We start from the raw sequence: 17,063 nt of genomic DNA on the forward strand, positions 1-17,063 counted from the left end.
ATAGTAGCCCCATGAGTGTTGTGCAAGGCGACTAATGGATCAGGTGGTTAGACTTACTGACTTGGTTTACACATTTTATCAGTTCCCATTTGCACAGATTGATGTTCAAGCTCTTAGATTGTCTGGGTCAGACATAGTTATATTTACAAACTGCAGCCATATAGCTGGAATATTGCTGAGAGTGTTGTAAAACTAAACTCACTCACTCACTTTGCCTTTGACTGGCAAACAGGAAATGTGGTCAAACTATATATATATATTTTTTGTTTTGCTGCAGGTTACGAGACTCCATTCGCAATATCCTGAGTATCTCACGCTTGGGGAACCAGTACATGCAGGCCAACAAACCATGGGTGCTAGCCAAGGGGACTCCACAGGAAAGGTTTGTATCCAGAGAATACCCTGTCACACTCCATGTCGTTGTATGTTTACAACACAGGAGACTAAACTGACCCATTCACAGAGAAAATTACTCACCCAGTATTATCATGGACAGGTTGTGAAGACCAGCTTGCCTCATCATTTCCATGTGTTATTATGATCTCCAATGTTCTCATAGTTAGGTTTTAAAGTCGTGACAACCCTAAAGCCTACACTTTAATGCTGACTTATGGCAATTATAGGGTTAAGATCACTTTGGAGAATAGAGACTTGAGCAGGATCTAGTGTTCCAGGTAGGTGTATAAAACTGCAGCATCACTGTCTTTCATGTTAGGCATCTTCTGCTCACTGAGTTCTATGTGGTTACTGCCATGTGTTCTCCAGGGCCAGGTCTGGATCTGTTGTGAGTCTGTCTGCTAACATCACATGCCTGCTGTCTGTGTTGCTCCAACCCTACATGCCAGTCACCAGTGGGGTCATACAAGAGCAGCTCAATGCCCCAGCAGACTGCAACATCATCGGCAGCAACTTCACATGTCAGCTGAAATCGGGACACAAGATTGGCAAGGTATGGAAACTTTGGACGAGGAGGAGGTATAGAGGAATAAGCCAGTCCTTGACATGGTAATCATGTCTGATCTTATCCCATGACAAGTTGATAGTATATACGGTATAATTATGCTAATTATGATATGTAGAATCCTTTTACTGATCAAACTTGGATATCCTTACCTTCCAGCCCAGTCCACTGTTCCAGAAGATCGAAGCTGCTAAGATCGAGGAACTAAAGCAGAGGTTTGCAGGAAAGCAGGTGAGACTCTGTTTAATGTCCCTGGTACCAGTTAGCCTTGGAGACAACTTAGTTTAAAGATGTGTTGATTAAAGACTGATTGATGACCAAGCAACTCAACCAAACTCAGTTGACTACTCAAGGATCACTGCCCAAACTCTGATCTGAGTTGTCTGTCCTTGGCACAGTTACAGCATAAGTGTATTTGATAGTCCCCAGTGACATGTATTAACCTACAACTAGGAGTTACCAGCTCTCTTGTGCTGACAGCATTGGTTCTTGAATCTTAACTCAAAAACATTTGCACCTTCTATTACAGTCTTCCAAGCCTGCTGCTAGCCCAGAGGAGATTGAGAGACTGACACAGGAGGTGACAAAACAGGTACAGTTCTGATAAAGCTTAAATGGAAGCAGTTACATTATACTATACCTGCAGAAAGTATTTGAAGTAGAGCTTGTGTTTTATGATCAACCTGCAACGGTAATGGATCAGTTGTGTAATAGGGGTATTTTGTTGGCAGTTATGCAATTGACTTAATAAAATGTAACTTTGCATTGCAAATATACAGTAATGCTTTAAAAGCAGCCATGCACTTTCTGAGTGACAGACATGTGTTTCATGTATTTTGAAGGGTGATGCAGTGAGAGAGCTAAAGGCCCAGAAGGCTGAGAAGGCTGTGATAAGTGCTGCTGTAGAGAAACTTCTGGACCTGAAGAAGCAGCTGGCAAATGCTCAGGGTGCAGAACCTGCTGCAGCTGGCAAAAAGAAGGGCAAGGTTAGACCTGTGATTGTGTTAGGCAAGGTTAGACCTGTGATTGTATGGGGCAAGGTTATGCCTGCAGCTGTACTGGGCAAGGTGAGACTTAAGATTGTATGGAGCAATGTTATGCCTGCAGCTGTACTGGGCAAGGTTAGCCCTGTGATTGTATGGTACATTTTAGACCTATGGTTGTATGGGGCAAGGCTTGACCTGCAGTTGTATGAGACAAGGCTTTACCTGCAGTTGTATGGGGCAAGGTTAGACCTGCAGTTGTATGGGGCAAGGTTAGACCTGCAGTTGTATGGGGCAAGGATTGACCTGCAGTTGTATGAGACAAGGATTGACCTGCAGTTGCATGGGGCAAGGCCTGGCCTGCAGTTGTATGAGACAAGGATTGACCTGCAGTTGTATGGGGCAAGGCTTGACCTGCAGTTGTGTGAGACAAGGATTGACCTGCAGTTGTATGGGGCAAGGCTTGACCTGCAGTTGTATGAGACAAGGTTACACCTGCAGTTGTATGGGGCAAGGATTGACCTGCAGTTGTATGAGACAAGGCTTTACCTGCAGTTGTATGGGGCAAGGCTTGACCTGCAGTTGTATGAGACAAGGATTGACCTGCAGTTGTATGGGGCAAGGATTGACCTGCAGTTGTATGGGGCAAGGATTGACCTGCAGTTGTATGAGACAAGGTTAGACCTGCAGTTGTATGGGGCAAGGATTGACCTGCAGTTGTATGAGACAAGGATTGACCTGCAGTTGTATGGGGCAAGACTTGACCTGCAGTTGTATGAGACAAGGCTTTACCTGCAGTTGTATGGGGCAAGGTTCGACCTGCAGTTGTATGGGGCAAGGATTGACCTGCAGTTGTATGAGACAAGGCTTGACCTGCAGTTGTATGGGGCAAGGCCTGGCCTGCAGTTGTATGAGACAAGGATTGACCTGCAGTTGTATGGTACAAGGATTGACCTGCAGTTGTATGAGACAAGGTTACACCTGCAGTTGTATGGGACAAGGCTTGACCTGCAGTTGTATGGTACAAGGATTGACCTGCAGTTGTATGGGGCAAGGATTGACCTGCAGTTGTATGAGACAAGGCTTGACCTGCAGTTGTATGGGGCAAGGATTGACCTGCAGTTGTATGGGGCAAGGATTGACCTGCAGTTGTATGAGACAAGGCCTGGCCTGCAGTTGTATGAGACAAGGCTTTACCTGCGGTTGTATAGGGCAAGGCTTGACCTGCAGTTGTATACATCGGCCTCAAATAACAAGTGCTTGTCCAAGGATGGTTAGACTGGTGTACCTACATTGTCTGACCTTCCACACTTACTGTACCTCTATGTGTGAGTAGTTGTTTTTGCCTCTGGTCACTGATCGCACCAACCTAGTCTTTACAGTACACAATTTCTTTACTGTTGTTGTTGTAAGTCAGCCAGTATTCTCTCACTTACTCAGTCCATTAAAAGGAGACACTAGAGATACATGTAATATGTTTAACAGACATGTTGTCATTTTTATTATTGATTGACATGCAATAGATTTTACTGGATAACTGATAAGGAATTGAATCAAATGTATTCAGGGTTTTGAGTGAAGGTCAACCATTTAAACACCAAATACAAATCTTGATTCCATTAAGGGCCTGCTCAGTTTCATAAACAGCTGCTGATGACTGTTTTTATGTATTGTAGCAGGGTAAGGGTGATGCCAAGTCATCCCCAGCCTCAGCAGCCACACCCACACCAGCCACGCCCACACCTGCCACACCCACTGGTGACCAGGGACAGATTGACAGACTTACCGAGGAGGTCACTGCACAGGTTAGTCATATCAATAGTAGAACATCATCAAGAACACACAGAGGAAAATCTCTAGTGGCAAAATTCTTCTGAATTTGGCACTTTTATTCATAAATATATCCCAAAGCCATAAAGTCATACTTATCATATGATGGACAATGTTATTATGCAGTGAATAATGAAAAGGTGTCTTGGTGAGTGAGGGGTTATGGATGGAAGACATTTTGTCACTAAACATATATGGTGTAGTTTATTCAGGTTTTCCATTCCTGAGCTGACTTAAATTATGATTATTTTAGAAGTGCATTGTGCAATAAAGAGATTATTGCTTTTGTGTGTTCACTTCTTTGAAATATGATACTTACAGAATATGGTTTATGCACTCGAAACGTTCATAATAATGTTCTTAATACATAATATATTCCTATGCAAAACTTGGGATAATACTTTCCATAATGTTCGCAAAGTTATCTTCTCTTGGCATTGCAATAATGTGAACAATATATTCTAAATATGTTGTGTAACAGTAGGCTGTTCTGCTGGTTTAACCGTCATGTATAAAGTTTGTGTTTGTAGCAATCATTTGTTCCCAACGTAATCATTGTGGATGTCAAGGAGTTTAGCCCAAGCAAACTGAAATAAAGCAATGGAAATCAGGAGAAGGATGGTTGAACGCATACATGTGCACATACTTACCTATACTCAGACTGATTCCACAAAGCTACAACTGTCCTACATCTTTGGGAGTTCCAATAGTCATTACAATAAGATCTGTTTGTGAAACTGGGCCCTTGTCATGTATTTTGGGACAAGACTATATTTCTGTGTCACATTGCAGGGTAACATTGTACGAGAGCTGAAGACACAGAAAGGAGACAAGGCAGCCATTGATGCTGCTGTTGCCAAGTTGCTGGATCTCAAGCGCCAACTTGCAGTAGCTCAGGGTTTGGACCCAGACCAGGCAGTCGGAGGTGGGAAGAAGAAGGGCAAGAAGAAATAAACCATTTGCCATGAACATGTGTCTGTGTTGGTCCACAAGGTGCAATGATACAGTGAGATACACACATTCAGATCTTAGGTACATACGTTGAGCTTCAGGAGTAAGAGAACCAAATGAGAACAGCTGGGATTTGATTCTACATGATTCTATGAATTATATTGTTTGGGTTGGGTATAAACTGATTAACAAATTATGAGACTTAAGTTGTCTAAGTTCCCTAAGGGTCCACAACACCGTCCTGATATGGTCATTATGTAACAGGCTCAGTTATGTATGACTCGATTTACAAAGTGCATGGCTAAAATATTCCTGAGTGTGACATTACACTACAAGGCAATCAACCAGTGCCAGTAACACATTGAAGAAAACATAGTGATATCTGTTTGTGCAGGGAATAGTTTTTCATCTTCAGTACATTGTTAAAAACAGTCTACTAAACAGTCTTCCTCTGTTATTGCTTGTTGTTTTGAGTATTTTCATATATTACACAGTCTATGTCTAAAGCCTTCGCTGTCATGTTATTTTAAAAAAAACAGGCATTTTGTTTGTTAGTTTAGGGATTTGTTAGTTTAAACTTGCTTGACAAGAGAAAGCTAAAAGCTAGAATGCATTGTACATTACAATCCTTGAAATGTGTATAGTGCCAGAGCTATCTTATCATCAGCAGTATAGAATGCAATTGCCATTGTCATAAAATGTTTTCATAGCTGTGTTTTCATGTCTCCAGATACATAAACCTATTGAAAAAAAGTAACGCCAGATCATCATCTGTGTAAAGCTAATGCTGTTGCTGATACATATGTCATTACTAGACAAAATACAGGAGCTTCAAGTATTTGAATACCAGTACAACTCTATTGTTACATTTCAAGTCAAAAGTCACAGGATGTCTGTAATACTGACGATGTGATAATGAACATTTACTCACTCACCTGCTCGATTCAATAATTTATGTTTGAGTGGTTTGAAAATCAAATGAACATTTGTATTAACTTTTCAACCTCTTAATAACCAGACTACATTAAGTGTTGGGAAGTGTTTTTGTAAATACAGGGTTTGTACGCGTGCCAGAGCAGTGTTTATTGTACATTATTTACACTATGCTGTGTGATATAATGTGGTTCATGCATCATATATGCTACATTTCATTTCAGATTCAGAATGAAAGAGTCAGTTTATCTTGAATTGTGAAATCTCCACTGTCTTCATAGTTTTATTTATTAATAAAACTTGAGAAATCTTGTACACCTTTGATGACTTGTTTTGTTCATTCTGCTGTGCACATTTTACGTTTCATATTGTGTATTTACGAGTGTGTTGTCTCCTGCTACAACACAGAATGGGGAACCATGTATTAAGCTACATCAATATTTTTGTCTATGTGATATGTCATGAACTGTGGTAACCAATATCTTCAAACAGCCTCAGTTTGGGTGGCCTTAAACTTGTTTTCAAGGTCACCAGAACACTTTGCTCACTTTTTATACTCTTGTTAATGTGGTATCTCATGCACTGTTGTACCCAATATCTTCAAATTTGGTGACACCCTATGTTGTGGGATTACACAGACACCAGTCAGTTTGAGTGGTCACAATGACACTTTGACCACTTTTCAAACTCTTGTTAACACAATATATTGAAAAATGTTGCACCCAATTTCAGCCTCTGAGGTGAAGAATAAGGATTATTGCCATGTCTCAAAATGTAAGAAATATGTGACTGAAAGATAAAAACTAGTAAATATTTTATATTTCATTCTTCTTTAACAGTGGGGCACATTGTATCATGTTAGTGGTAAATGCTTGTTGATATTTGTCTTGTATTTTATCATTCACATGCAAATAATTACAGTCCAGGATTCCCAGGCCTGTGTTTTATTTGCCAGGCTTGTGTTATATTCTCAGAGACTGTGTTTGATTCCCAAGACCTGTATTGGATTCCCAGGCCTATGCTTTATTCCCAGGCGTGTGTTGGATTCCCAGATCTTTGTTTGAATCGCAGGCCTATGTTTGATTCCCAAGGCCTGTGCTTGATTCCGCACGTCTGTGTTCATTTCCCCACGACTATGTTTGATTTCCAAGGTCTGTGTTTGATTCCCAAGGCCGATATTTGATTCCCAAGGCCTATATTTGATCCCCCACGTCTGTGTTTAATTACCAAGGAAAATGTTTGATTCCCCAGGTCTGTGTTAAGTTACCAAGACCTGTGTTTGATTCCCAAGGTCTGTGTTTAGTTCCCCAGACCTTTGTTTGATTCCCCAGGCTCGTATTTGATTCCCAATGCCTGTTTGACTCAGTGTTGTCACAACATCTAAGGTGCAGTGCACAACACTGTTAACTCAAAATAACTCATGAATCCATCTGTATATGACTGGATGGTGGTCACATGAATACATGCAAAATACCTAGTTGCAGGTAAAACAATGTGCTGTAATCTTGGACAAAGTAGTGTGACTATGTGTCCCTGTCCACCCAGCTGTGAATGGGTACCTCATTAGGATGATAGAGACACATTAACTTGTTGCACCTTGTGCCTGCAAGAGTTGTATGATCCCCAGGGAGTGAGATTGATCAAATGATATGCCAGTGAGATTGACACACGATGATCAAGGGAAAAAATACAAGTGCCTTGAGCATGTACTAGTTCTGTGGATATGTGTGCCATATAAATATCCTATAATAATGACTAATAAATGGGTACAGTGTAGACATCATTTCTGGTGTCCCTAGAGTAAAGCCTAGTCTCTGAAATGATCTTATGTTACAGAAAAGTATGCTCATAAAATGCAACATAAACGAGCCCAAGATTGTCTTCATTTTTCTGAAACTTTGGTCATCTGGACTTGCCACATGTTTTAGTCCTGCATGGACTGCATTAAGTACACATGCTTGTTTCAGGGTCTGTATGACAGACCATGTTGTCCACTTCTGCGATATATCTAGAATTTAATAAGATCAATGAAAAACCATACTTGCTTTTTTCAGATACATATTCATAGTAACTCATTTTCTGACAGTCAAATGAGCTTGTGTCATAGCCTATTTGTATGTTTGTGCCATGTCCATCGTAAACAACATCTAAGCAGCCTCTGAGCCACTGAAACATCCCATGCTCGTTTCATGTCTCTTCATATTGCTTCTAGGGGTTATGGGTATCACATTTGTAAATGCATGTATAGCAGCTCTGTCATTTCATACAGATAGAATGGAAAGGTGGTAGTTGGAAATTTAGCTGAATGTTTTAATGTTTTACAAGAGTTTTTAGTTATTTTTGATACAATTGTTCCAGAATTTCTTGCAAAAAGTTGTCATCGAGTTTTAAATACGTGACCTGAAGGTAGTCTTGTGTCATACTGGATGTCAACAAATAGAACAATATGTTGCCAGTAACAGAGCTCCAAGGATTCCACAAAATTATCAAGGTTACTTGTCCTTATCAGCATCCATTAGTCAGTATTAGTAATTGTTAAGGTTCATGAGCAATAGGACACCCTCATACGTGAGGTTCATGCATGGGCGGATACAACTTCATGAGAAAGCGAGGGCTGGGGCTGTGCACGTTATTGAGAAAAGGGGGGACACACAATTCATTTTCACCTGAGTTTTTATGGTGATTTAACAGAACTTCATTACAAAGGAGGAAGTGCACACCCCTGCCAACCCCAACTCCACCCCCCAATCACTCCACCCTTTCTGGATCCCCCTATGGCATGTTTGTTGGAAGGGCTATACATTGCCTATAGACAATACAAATTATGACCACCTGTTTTAGGGCAAGTATACTTAACAGCAAAAGAACCACAAGTTAAACGAAATAAAATGTCATACAAGTAAGCATTCTTGTGTATGGAAAATGTAAGGTTAAGTGAAATAAAGCCAGACTTGTGTTTCTCTTGCTGTTCAGTATACCTGATAGGTTCATGATTGATGGAAGTCCTATGCACTGCTTAGAGACAATAAGAATCATGACTGCCTGTTTCATGGCAGCTACATACATGAGGTTCAAGTTTGCTCCAGATTGTTTTACCCCACTGCTAGATTGGAAGTTTGTACTTCACTGGACATAATGAGACCTTTCACTCAAAGAGATTAGTATGTCAGTGTAAAACAAGAACGCATTCCCCATTAAAGAAGAATCTGCATCAACCAAGATCTTTGGTTTTTCTTTTTATACTATTCTTTGCAAAACAAGAAAGTCACAGATAGCCCAGCTTCACAGCTGACTGAGCACACACCCAGGGTCAAGTACATAATGTACACCCTGACCTTACCCTCCCTGACCAAGTTCACCAAGATGGCTACAATGTTCTGTTATTATTTTTTCTATGATCTTCACCCTTCTGTGATGATTCTGGGTCAAAACATGGCCTCAGCAATTTAGGACCTGCTTCCATTCAAAGCCAGTGAATGAAACGACTGTCATGACCTACATACAAATGGGGTATATAGGTCATTAGGCACTGTATTTAATGACAGGTGGGTAAGTTTTTATTAAAGGGAGAGTAAATTTATTTTTTTAAAGTTGTCTTTAACACCCAGTTAATGATAACTGCTCTGAAACAGTATATGTGTACTGTTAACAAATGAAGGTTATCACTGCTTGTTTCATTGCTTACTGTCCTTTGTATATCAGATAATGATTATAACAATTTCATACACAGTATCTATTGACTGATATCAGACAGTGATACCATTGATAACTTATCTAGACCACTGAGGTCTGTGCCTGATTTATGTGGACTTGGATCGTGAAAAAAGTTTACAAATAGTTCTCTCAACTGACAAATTCCAAATCATTATCTTCATAATACTTTTATCTTGATTCAAAGACTGAGGTGCTGAAGTAGCAGAGGAAGTGTTACACAACAGGATACATCAGTGGCAGTTGTGAGCGAGCAGTCCCAGTTCTCAGACAGAACAATGACTTGCCTGAAGTAGATCATGTCTGAAGTACAACTGATTCAACACAGAATGTGAATAAGAGAACTTTTGTTATTGTTCTTCAAGAAAGTACTCTCAAGTTAAGTCAGAAGTGCAAAGTGCCACCATGATCAAGGGAAATTGTTTGAGAGGTTTTATTTTTGCACTGTTTGCCTTGAGTGTTCATGGTGTGTTCCATTCCTGTGTGGACGTGAAGCAGAACACAGGAAACACAACTGATGGGGAATACATCCTATATCTGCAACACAATGTTGGAGTTTCACTTTACTGTGCAGGTGAGTTACTGTATAGGAGAGTTATATACTATATACAAATGAGTTATATACAGTGTATTCTGTCCAGCTCAGACTCTGCCTTTCTTTGCTGTATATACTGGACTGAACTTTCGGTCCCGAGATAATCCTTTATAAGAAATTTCTGTGTAACTCAGATTGCTGCTGTCAGTCCCAAGCCAGTCTGAAATTAGAGTGTTCTGTACTGTATGGGAAAATTATAAACACTACATATGAGTAATGTACTGTATAGGAGGGTGATATACTGTACAGATGAGTTATATACTGTGCAGGTGAGATGCTCTCTTTGTATGAAAATTATATGGTGTGCAGATGATTTATGTACTATATAGGAGAGTAATATACTGTGCAGATGAGTTAAATACTGTATAGGAGAGTGATATACTGCACAGCTGAGTTATATACTGAGCAGGTGGTTTTTATACTGCATAGAAGAGTTATATACTGTACAGGAGAATGATGTACTGTGCAGGTGAGATATTTGCACTGCATGTATATTGGAGAGTTACATACTGTGCAGGTGAGATATTAGTAGGTGAGTTATATACGGAGCAAGTGAGATATACATTGTTTAGGAGAGTTATATATTCTGCAAGTGATATATATATAATATATATATATGTGTTGTATAAGAGAGTTATATACTGTGCAGGTGAGATATACACTGTATGAGTGAGACATATACTGCAATTGGGTTATATTGATGACCCCAATAATCCTGTATAATGTACACTTAGAATGCTCTCCTTTAGCGTTTAAGGAGAATGTGCTCCTTTAGCTTTTGAGGTGAATGTTTTCCTTTAGCATTGGAGATGAATGTTGTCCGTAAGTGTTTGAGGTGAATTTTCTCCCCTATCGTAAGACGTTCTATGGTATTTGGAGAACATTTTAGTCTTTACGATGCACTGTCCTGATTTTGTGACATCTTCTTTTGGCTACCTACATATGTACTAGTACATTGAGATTGTTCAGTTATACGAGGGAGTATTTAAAATTCTAATTATCAGGGTAGAAACTTTATTTTGATTTCTTGTCCTCATGTCTTCCTTACATAGTCACCATCCAAAGTGAGACATTTCTCCCAACATTTTTTGTACCTTGTACAGACCCCCTAATTTCATGGAAAACCAACACTCCACCTCTTCAATGACCTCACTACTATCATCAGAATGGAGTCCACATCTTGGCTCATCTGTCAGGAACATATGATCAGTTTCAAAATTCCTTCTCCATCTCACAACACTATCTTAAGATGGGGTACCTTGACCTTTAAACAGATTTATACGATACAACTAGATATTTGTATAGCGCCGATATCCAGTTATTTCAACTGCTATTTCACTGCTTTGTTTTTCCCTCGATCATTGGATTTCCATCACAACGGCACATAGTATTTTCAATCTAAACTCCCTGGGGAGATCATACAACTCTTGCAGCTTACCAGGCACACCGAGTTAACGTGACTTTCCCATCCTTATGAGGTACCCATTCACAGCTGGGTGGACTGGGATAGAGAGTCACAGTACTTTGTCCATGTTTACTGCACGTTGCTGTACCCGCAACTAGGCGTTTGCATGTACTCGTCTGGTCATCAACCAACGGATTCGTGGGTTCTTTTAAGTGCACAGGGTTGTGTACTGCACACTGGGGATTGTGACTACACTGAAAGAGTCTGCACACCAAGTTGGCTCCAAGGTTTTATACACCCGGTCTCAGGTAGGCTCGATCCCGGTACCTCCAAGCTCGCTGGATTAGTAGCCTGGCACCTAAGACAGCTCGCCCACCGCGATCATCTGCTATCTCCTATGTTGGGCAATACAACCCTTCAATTGCAAAAACTTGATAACACTACATGACTCAGTATGCTGCAGGCAAGGGGTTACTCGAGTTCAGGATCAACTACCAGAAGAGGTGAAGTAAGTAGTGTCTGGTCCAATAACAAGATAAGGATCACTGATGTTACATTATCATCTTCAACTTAATTTCTCAGTACGTTCATGGCAGTCATTAGAATTGTTTATATCCCCTCATATTTCTATTGTCGGTTACGTTTCATTGTGTATACATTCAATTTTTATGCTCCTGCCATATATGGCATATAGGGTTATACTGCAAGTACATATGTCCATCCATACGAAACAGAATGTACCGAGGTACTCTATCCACTTCTCCACAAAATAAATGTATGGAATGTAATGAACACATATATAGGCTTTCCTTGGACTTTAACGGTGTGCATCTCATATTTTGTTTTTGTATTTTATGGGGTTTCTATTGTAAGTTTAGAGACATTTAAACTTGGGTACATTTTGCTGAATTTCACTACCCACTTCTCCACAAAACTGCTCAACAGAATTGAATGAACTTTTGCTTGTCGTTCGGAGGGTCTTATAAAGATGTGCATTTCATAATTTTACATGCAATGTCTTAATTTTGTCACTATCTGTTTAAACTTGGTCATGAGAATGGATTAAGCTTATACATGTGTTTCTTGGGACTTGAAAGGTGTGCATCTCATAGTTGTATAGATGTTTATTGAACTTGTTTAGTAGAAATCAATCACCAAAGTACACTCAGTTTAGGGAACTCTTCCTTAATAACAGGAGCGGGGGCATACATGTCCCTGGACACAATTTGTTTTTTCTTGTTGACCATTATTAGCCCCCTGTTTAACGTGAAGGGGGGATATAGTATTAGGCTCCGTCTATCCATCTGTCCATCTGTCTGAATGAAATGGAATATTTTAAGAACCATTGACTAGATTCCTTTAAATAGTTGGTACGTAGGTTCATTACAGTATAAGAAAGGTCCCAGTCAGGTTTGGCATCCATGACCTTCATTTCAAGGTCACATGGGTACTTTAGTGTTTTATTCTTGTCTACAAAATACCTAAAGAACCGTTCTCTGGATTTTCTTCATATTTAACACCACTAGGCCGAGTTAATTTTGATGGCCTTCACTTAGTTTTCAAGGTCATGGCGACACTTTGAAGATTTTAGTTAAACGGCATGTTAAGCTTGTTTTGGAGATATCTCAAGAACTTTTCTCTGGATTTTCTTCATATTTAATGCCAAGCTTTATCTAAGGAGGCTCAAGGCCTGGTAGATTTTGGTGACCTTCACTTAATTTTCAAACTCATGGCAACACTTGAAGATTTCAGCATGTTAAGCTACATGTTCAGTTTCTTGGCAAGATATGTCAAGAACGGTTCACTGGATTTTCTTTATATTCATCACTTTGTCTTCATCAAGGGAAGGAGCAAGGTCCAGTATATTTTGGTGACCTTCGCATAATTTTCAAGGTCATGGTGACACATTCACGGTTTCAGCATACTAGACTGCATGTTGAGATTGTCAGCAAGATATCTCATGAACAGTTCACTGGATATTCTTCATAGACTTCCCTTGTATGTTTTTCAGTAAGGTAATTCTTTATTTCTACTTTTGCATTTTTCATACACTAACACATTCATGTCAAGGTCAAAGTGTGTTTTGAAAATATTTGTTTGAACAACTACTGAGCAAGGTGTTAAGACAGGTTGACTGGCCATGGTTTTGTTGACATTTAACTTCATCTTAAGTTACAACCTTCACTTTCATTACTTTTTATGTTTGATTTGATAATTTGCGGTGGAGGATTATTCTTGTTACTAACTCTGAATATTCTGTTTATTGTTCTCAATGATCAAGAGTGTCCTTCAAGTCATAAACAGCCTTGACCTTCATGACCTCACAGAACTGCCAATAAGCTGTAATGAACCTTTAATAGATAAACAAACAGCATCACACCAAACACACGTGAATAAGCCTATTTATTTTACAAGCAAGGTCTGTATATACAAATTGTCAAGGCCAATGTAGATAATGTGTGGTGTAGGTGTGGATAGTGACAACCCTGCAGATACTGATGATAACAGGTTCTTCAGCACTGGGATGCCATGCATGTTTAGTTCAGTATCTTCAGAGATTGTTAGTGTTATCATAATAACTTGTGCTAGTAATTGGCCTCACTGGGCCTCAATGTATTAATATGTTACTTTACACATTTTTCATCAAAATGAAAGGTCAACAGTTGAAATAAAAAAAATGAAGATCTGATTTATACGTGACCTGTTAATAGAAATGTTGCCAAGGTGAGTGACAGTGCTGAAGAAAATGTTTTTAGCAACTGTCAGAAAAATTGAAAGGCTGCTTCCATTTGTATGATATCTGGGCTTGACGACATTGACAAGTGACACCGTGAAGTGTTTATTATTAATGACAGTTCAAGGGTTGCTTTCTAGGTTGTCCTACCTTTTGGTGTTAGTTAGGTTTACTCCCATAATGCAGACCTCCCAAAATGAAGATAAGAAGAGCACACTAATTAATCGAGCCATGCTGGTCACCCCTAATCAATGAATAGCCTGGTCCACTCCCCTACCATATTACCGCTATTTTAAAGGTCAATGCAATGCAAAACACAACTTTGCAGATTCTGATACCTCTTGGTATAGACTTAAGTTAAGAAGCGAATTATCAAAAATGCAAATTCAACTTATAAATTTATGCATGGAAAACAAGCTTGGAAGTCACAGTTCAAACGATTCACTAATTTTCCCCCAGCAAGTACAGTAGCAAAGATTATTGCTAAAGTCGAAGATGGAGAACAGAGATGTTTCTTGTGATTACAAGCATCTTGGGTCAGCAGTCATAAATATACACTGGTCCCATACATTCAGAGTTGGTTTTCAAGAAAGTGTAGCACTGGAAATGCTATTTTCATTCCTAAAAATTGCTCAACTTGAAAACTGAAATGTTTTTATGCATGTCTGTGGAAACATGGAAGGATATGTTGACTGTGACAAGCTGTCCTTGTCACTGACAAAACTCAGTGTCTGTTTCAATGACATCTAAGAGTTATATGCCCTTAGAGAGACGTCACAAAAAAGAGCAACGAAGAAACATATCGGGTGAATACAAATCTACACCCCATCCAAACCTATAACCGCACACACAATTACCATTGAGGACCAGAGCTATATCCTATACAGAGCTAGGATTGGGGACTTTTTACACCAGAGGTGTACACGGCAGATTGACCATGTTGACACATAAACACAGTTCCCAGCCAATTCCGACATGCCCCTCAGATTTTGTGTGTGTAGCGTTATTCTCCCCACATCTCATTGGTTCATTCTCCCTCATTCAGCATGTGGAAAGTTGTGTGGTGCTTTATCAAAATGGCCCATAGTCAGTCAGCAATGTAATGTAATCTCAACGAGGTTAACAATACCAATATTGCGAAAGACTAATATAACTCAATTTATTGTTTTGGAATATTTCTGGTATTATGCAGAAACTAACAGACTCTAATTTTATTGAATATGTCAAGTCATAATTACACAATTCCAATTAGAAAGTGGTCAAATGCAACATATGCCATATTTGGAATTTCACCTTCTTAGTAAAGTACAAATTCTAGCTGGCGATTAGGTGCCTGATTCTGAGGGTCAGGGTTCGAATCCCAGATGGGACCAACCAAACAAGTACTGGAATTTGTACGTTACTAAGAACGTGAAATCCCAAATATGACACGTTGCTTTTGACCACTTCCTAAATGGCATTGTGTAATCATAGCTTTCGGACGTGTGAGCTGTGCCAATTTACACTTATCAGTGGGGTACACAAAGTATGCTGTCTAGACTACCAGTTGTCCGACTTCCATTTATGTAGAAGTCGCGATGGCTGAGCGGGCTAGACGGCTGACTTTGTGTGCTGGTGATTAGGTGCCTGACTCTGAGGGTGCGGGTTCGAATCCCACATGGGACTCAACCTAAAAAGTACTAGAATTTGTACTTTACTAAGAAGGTGAAATCCCAAATATGACATGTTAATTTCTCAGAAACATTCAACTTGCAACTTGGTGGAAGACAAGGCTGTATACTAAGCCCATTTCCGTTTTCCTTTTCCATGAATGAGTTAGCAAGATATATCTATAAGATATATATATATATATTCAACCTTTATATAACCATTCAGGACAAATTTTATGGATTGCAGCTTATTGAGGTTAGCAATAATATATATAAAGCAGTACTTCATTCAATCACTTAAGCTTGGTCCAAATACAAATGGTGGCTGGTGATTGTTCCATGATTTCGTGTCTTGGGTTACATCCTCAATGATGAATCGACTAGTCACCTGTGACCAGGCCATGGCTTCCGTGCCAGCAGCTTATATGCCAATATAATGGAAACTGAATGTGCCATGTTTGAAGGATTAACCCAGTTACGAGTGCCAAAGACGGATGAATGTACAACAGGTGAAAGTACTTGAAAAAGTTACTTCATGACTGATTCAGTCATTTAATGATGTATTTGTCATCTTGTTTCTGACAAAGTTGTCATTATTTCATTAAAGGAGTAAAGTAAATGTTGGTTGTCTTTGTAGGAGGTTTACATCCATTTGAAACATATCAAACATTAGTGTAGCAAAGAGCCAGTCAGAGACTTGCTGTCAAAGGCAGCTCAAAATTGCAGAAATCAAAGGGATCACAATCAGGGCAGGGTAAAAGTTAGGTTGTCCTCAACTTGAAGTGTTTATTATTAATGACAGGTCAAGGGCTGCTTGCTATCTTGCTCTGGTTTGGAGTGTTTTTTGTTAGTGCCATCAGTCACTGTGTCCAAGCATTCTAGTTATTCTGTAGTAATCTGTCTGTTCTGTAATATCAACGATTTTGATTCCAGATGTTTGATCCACTGATTTATTGTATGTAATCATTATAACTAGCCTCTCTGGTACTATATCATCTTTCAACAAGGTTTTGCTGTTCGTCTGATTCAGGTATGAACACTAACTCCCCAAAAGAGTATCTCACACTCAAGGCTGGGAGAAGCAACAACTTTGCAGTATATTCTAAAGATAAAGGTAAGTCACAGTCAAGTTTGCTAAACAGTCTGTCAGCTCTATTATAGAGTTACAGGTTATAGTGGTAGGTGGGGAAATAATCAAAATGACACCCTTATTCAGAGGTGCACATTATGATTTGAATTTGTTTACATATTCTCCTTAGTATATCGACCAGAGGTCAGTTTACCATTTGCAAGAATAATCTGTATCTGTAG

At 39.4% G+C, this 17,063-nt stretch overlaps 2 protein-coding genes across 3 annotated transcripts in view; both read left to right on the plus strand.

The window, feature by feature from the left end:
* The window catches only part of LOC137298110 (methionine--tRNA ligase, cytoplasmic-like), a 28,908-nt gene extending 22,935 nt beyond the window's left edge, over positions 1-5,973 (plus strand). Inside the window, exons 18-25 of one of the 2 annotated variants that reach the window (XM_067830191.1) lie at positions 278-382; positions 766-949; positions 1,121-1,192; positions 1,491-1,553; positions 1,804-1,947; positions 3,621-3,749; positions 4,567-4,699; positions 5,883-5,973. In XM_067830191.1, the coding sequence (XP_067686292.1) occupies positions 278-382; positions 766-949; positions 1,121-1,192; positions 1,491-1,553; positions 1,804-1,947; positions 3,621-3,749; positions 4,567-4,699; positions 5,883-5,893 (841 nt within the window). In that variant the 3' untranslated portion in view covers positions 5,894-5,973. Of the gene's footprint in view, positions 1-277; positions 383-765; positions 950-1,120; positions 1,193-1,490; positions 1,554-1,803; positions 1,948-3,620; positions 3,750-4,566; positions 4,744-5,882 lie in introns of those variants that run through there. The other variant, XM_067830189.1, reaches the window with a different exon arrangement.
* A 3,469-nt stretch (positions 5,974-9,442) lies between these two features.
* LOC137298551 (uncharacterized) overlaps positions 9,443-17,063 on the plus strand; it is an 83,465-nt gene continuing 75,844 nt past the window's right edge. Inside the window, exons 1-2 of the mRNA XM_067830853.1 lie at positions 9,443-9,943; positions 16,783-16,866. Of these exons, the coding sequence (XP_067686954.1) occupies positions 9,775-9,943; positions 16,783-16,866 (253 nt within the window). The 5' untranslated portion in view covers positions 9,443-9,774. The remainder of the gene's footprint in view (positions 9,944-16,782; positions 16,867-17,063) is intronic.

The sequence above is a fragment of the Haliotis asinina genome, chromosome 10, assembly GCF_037392515.1.
Source record: "Haliotis asinina isolate JCU_RB_2024 chromosome 10, JCU_Hal_asi_v2, whole genome shotgun sequence".
NCBI classification, from domain to species: Eukaryota; Metazoa; Mollusca; class Gastropoda; order Lepetellida; family Haliotidae; genus Haliotis; species Haliotis asinina.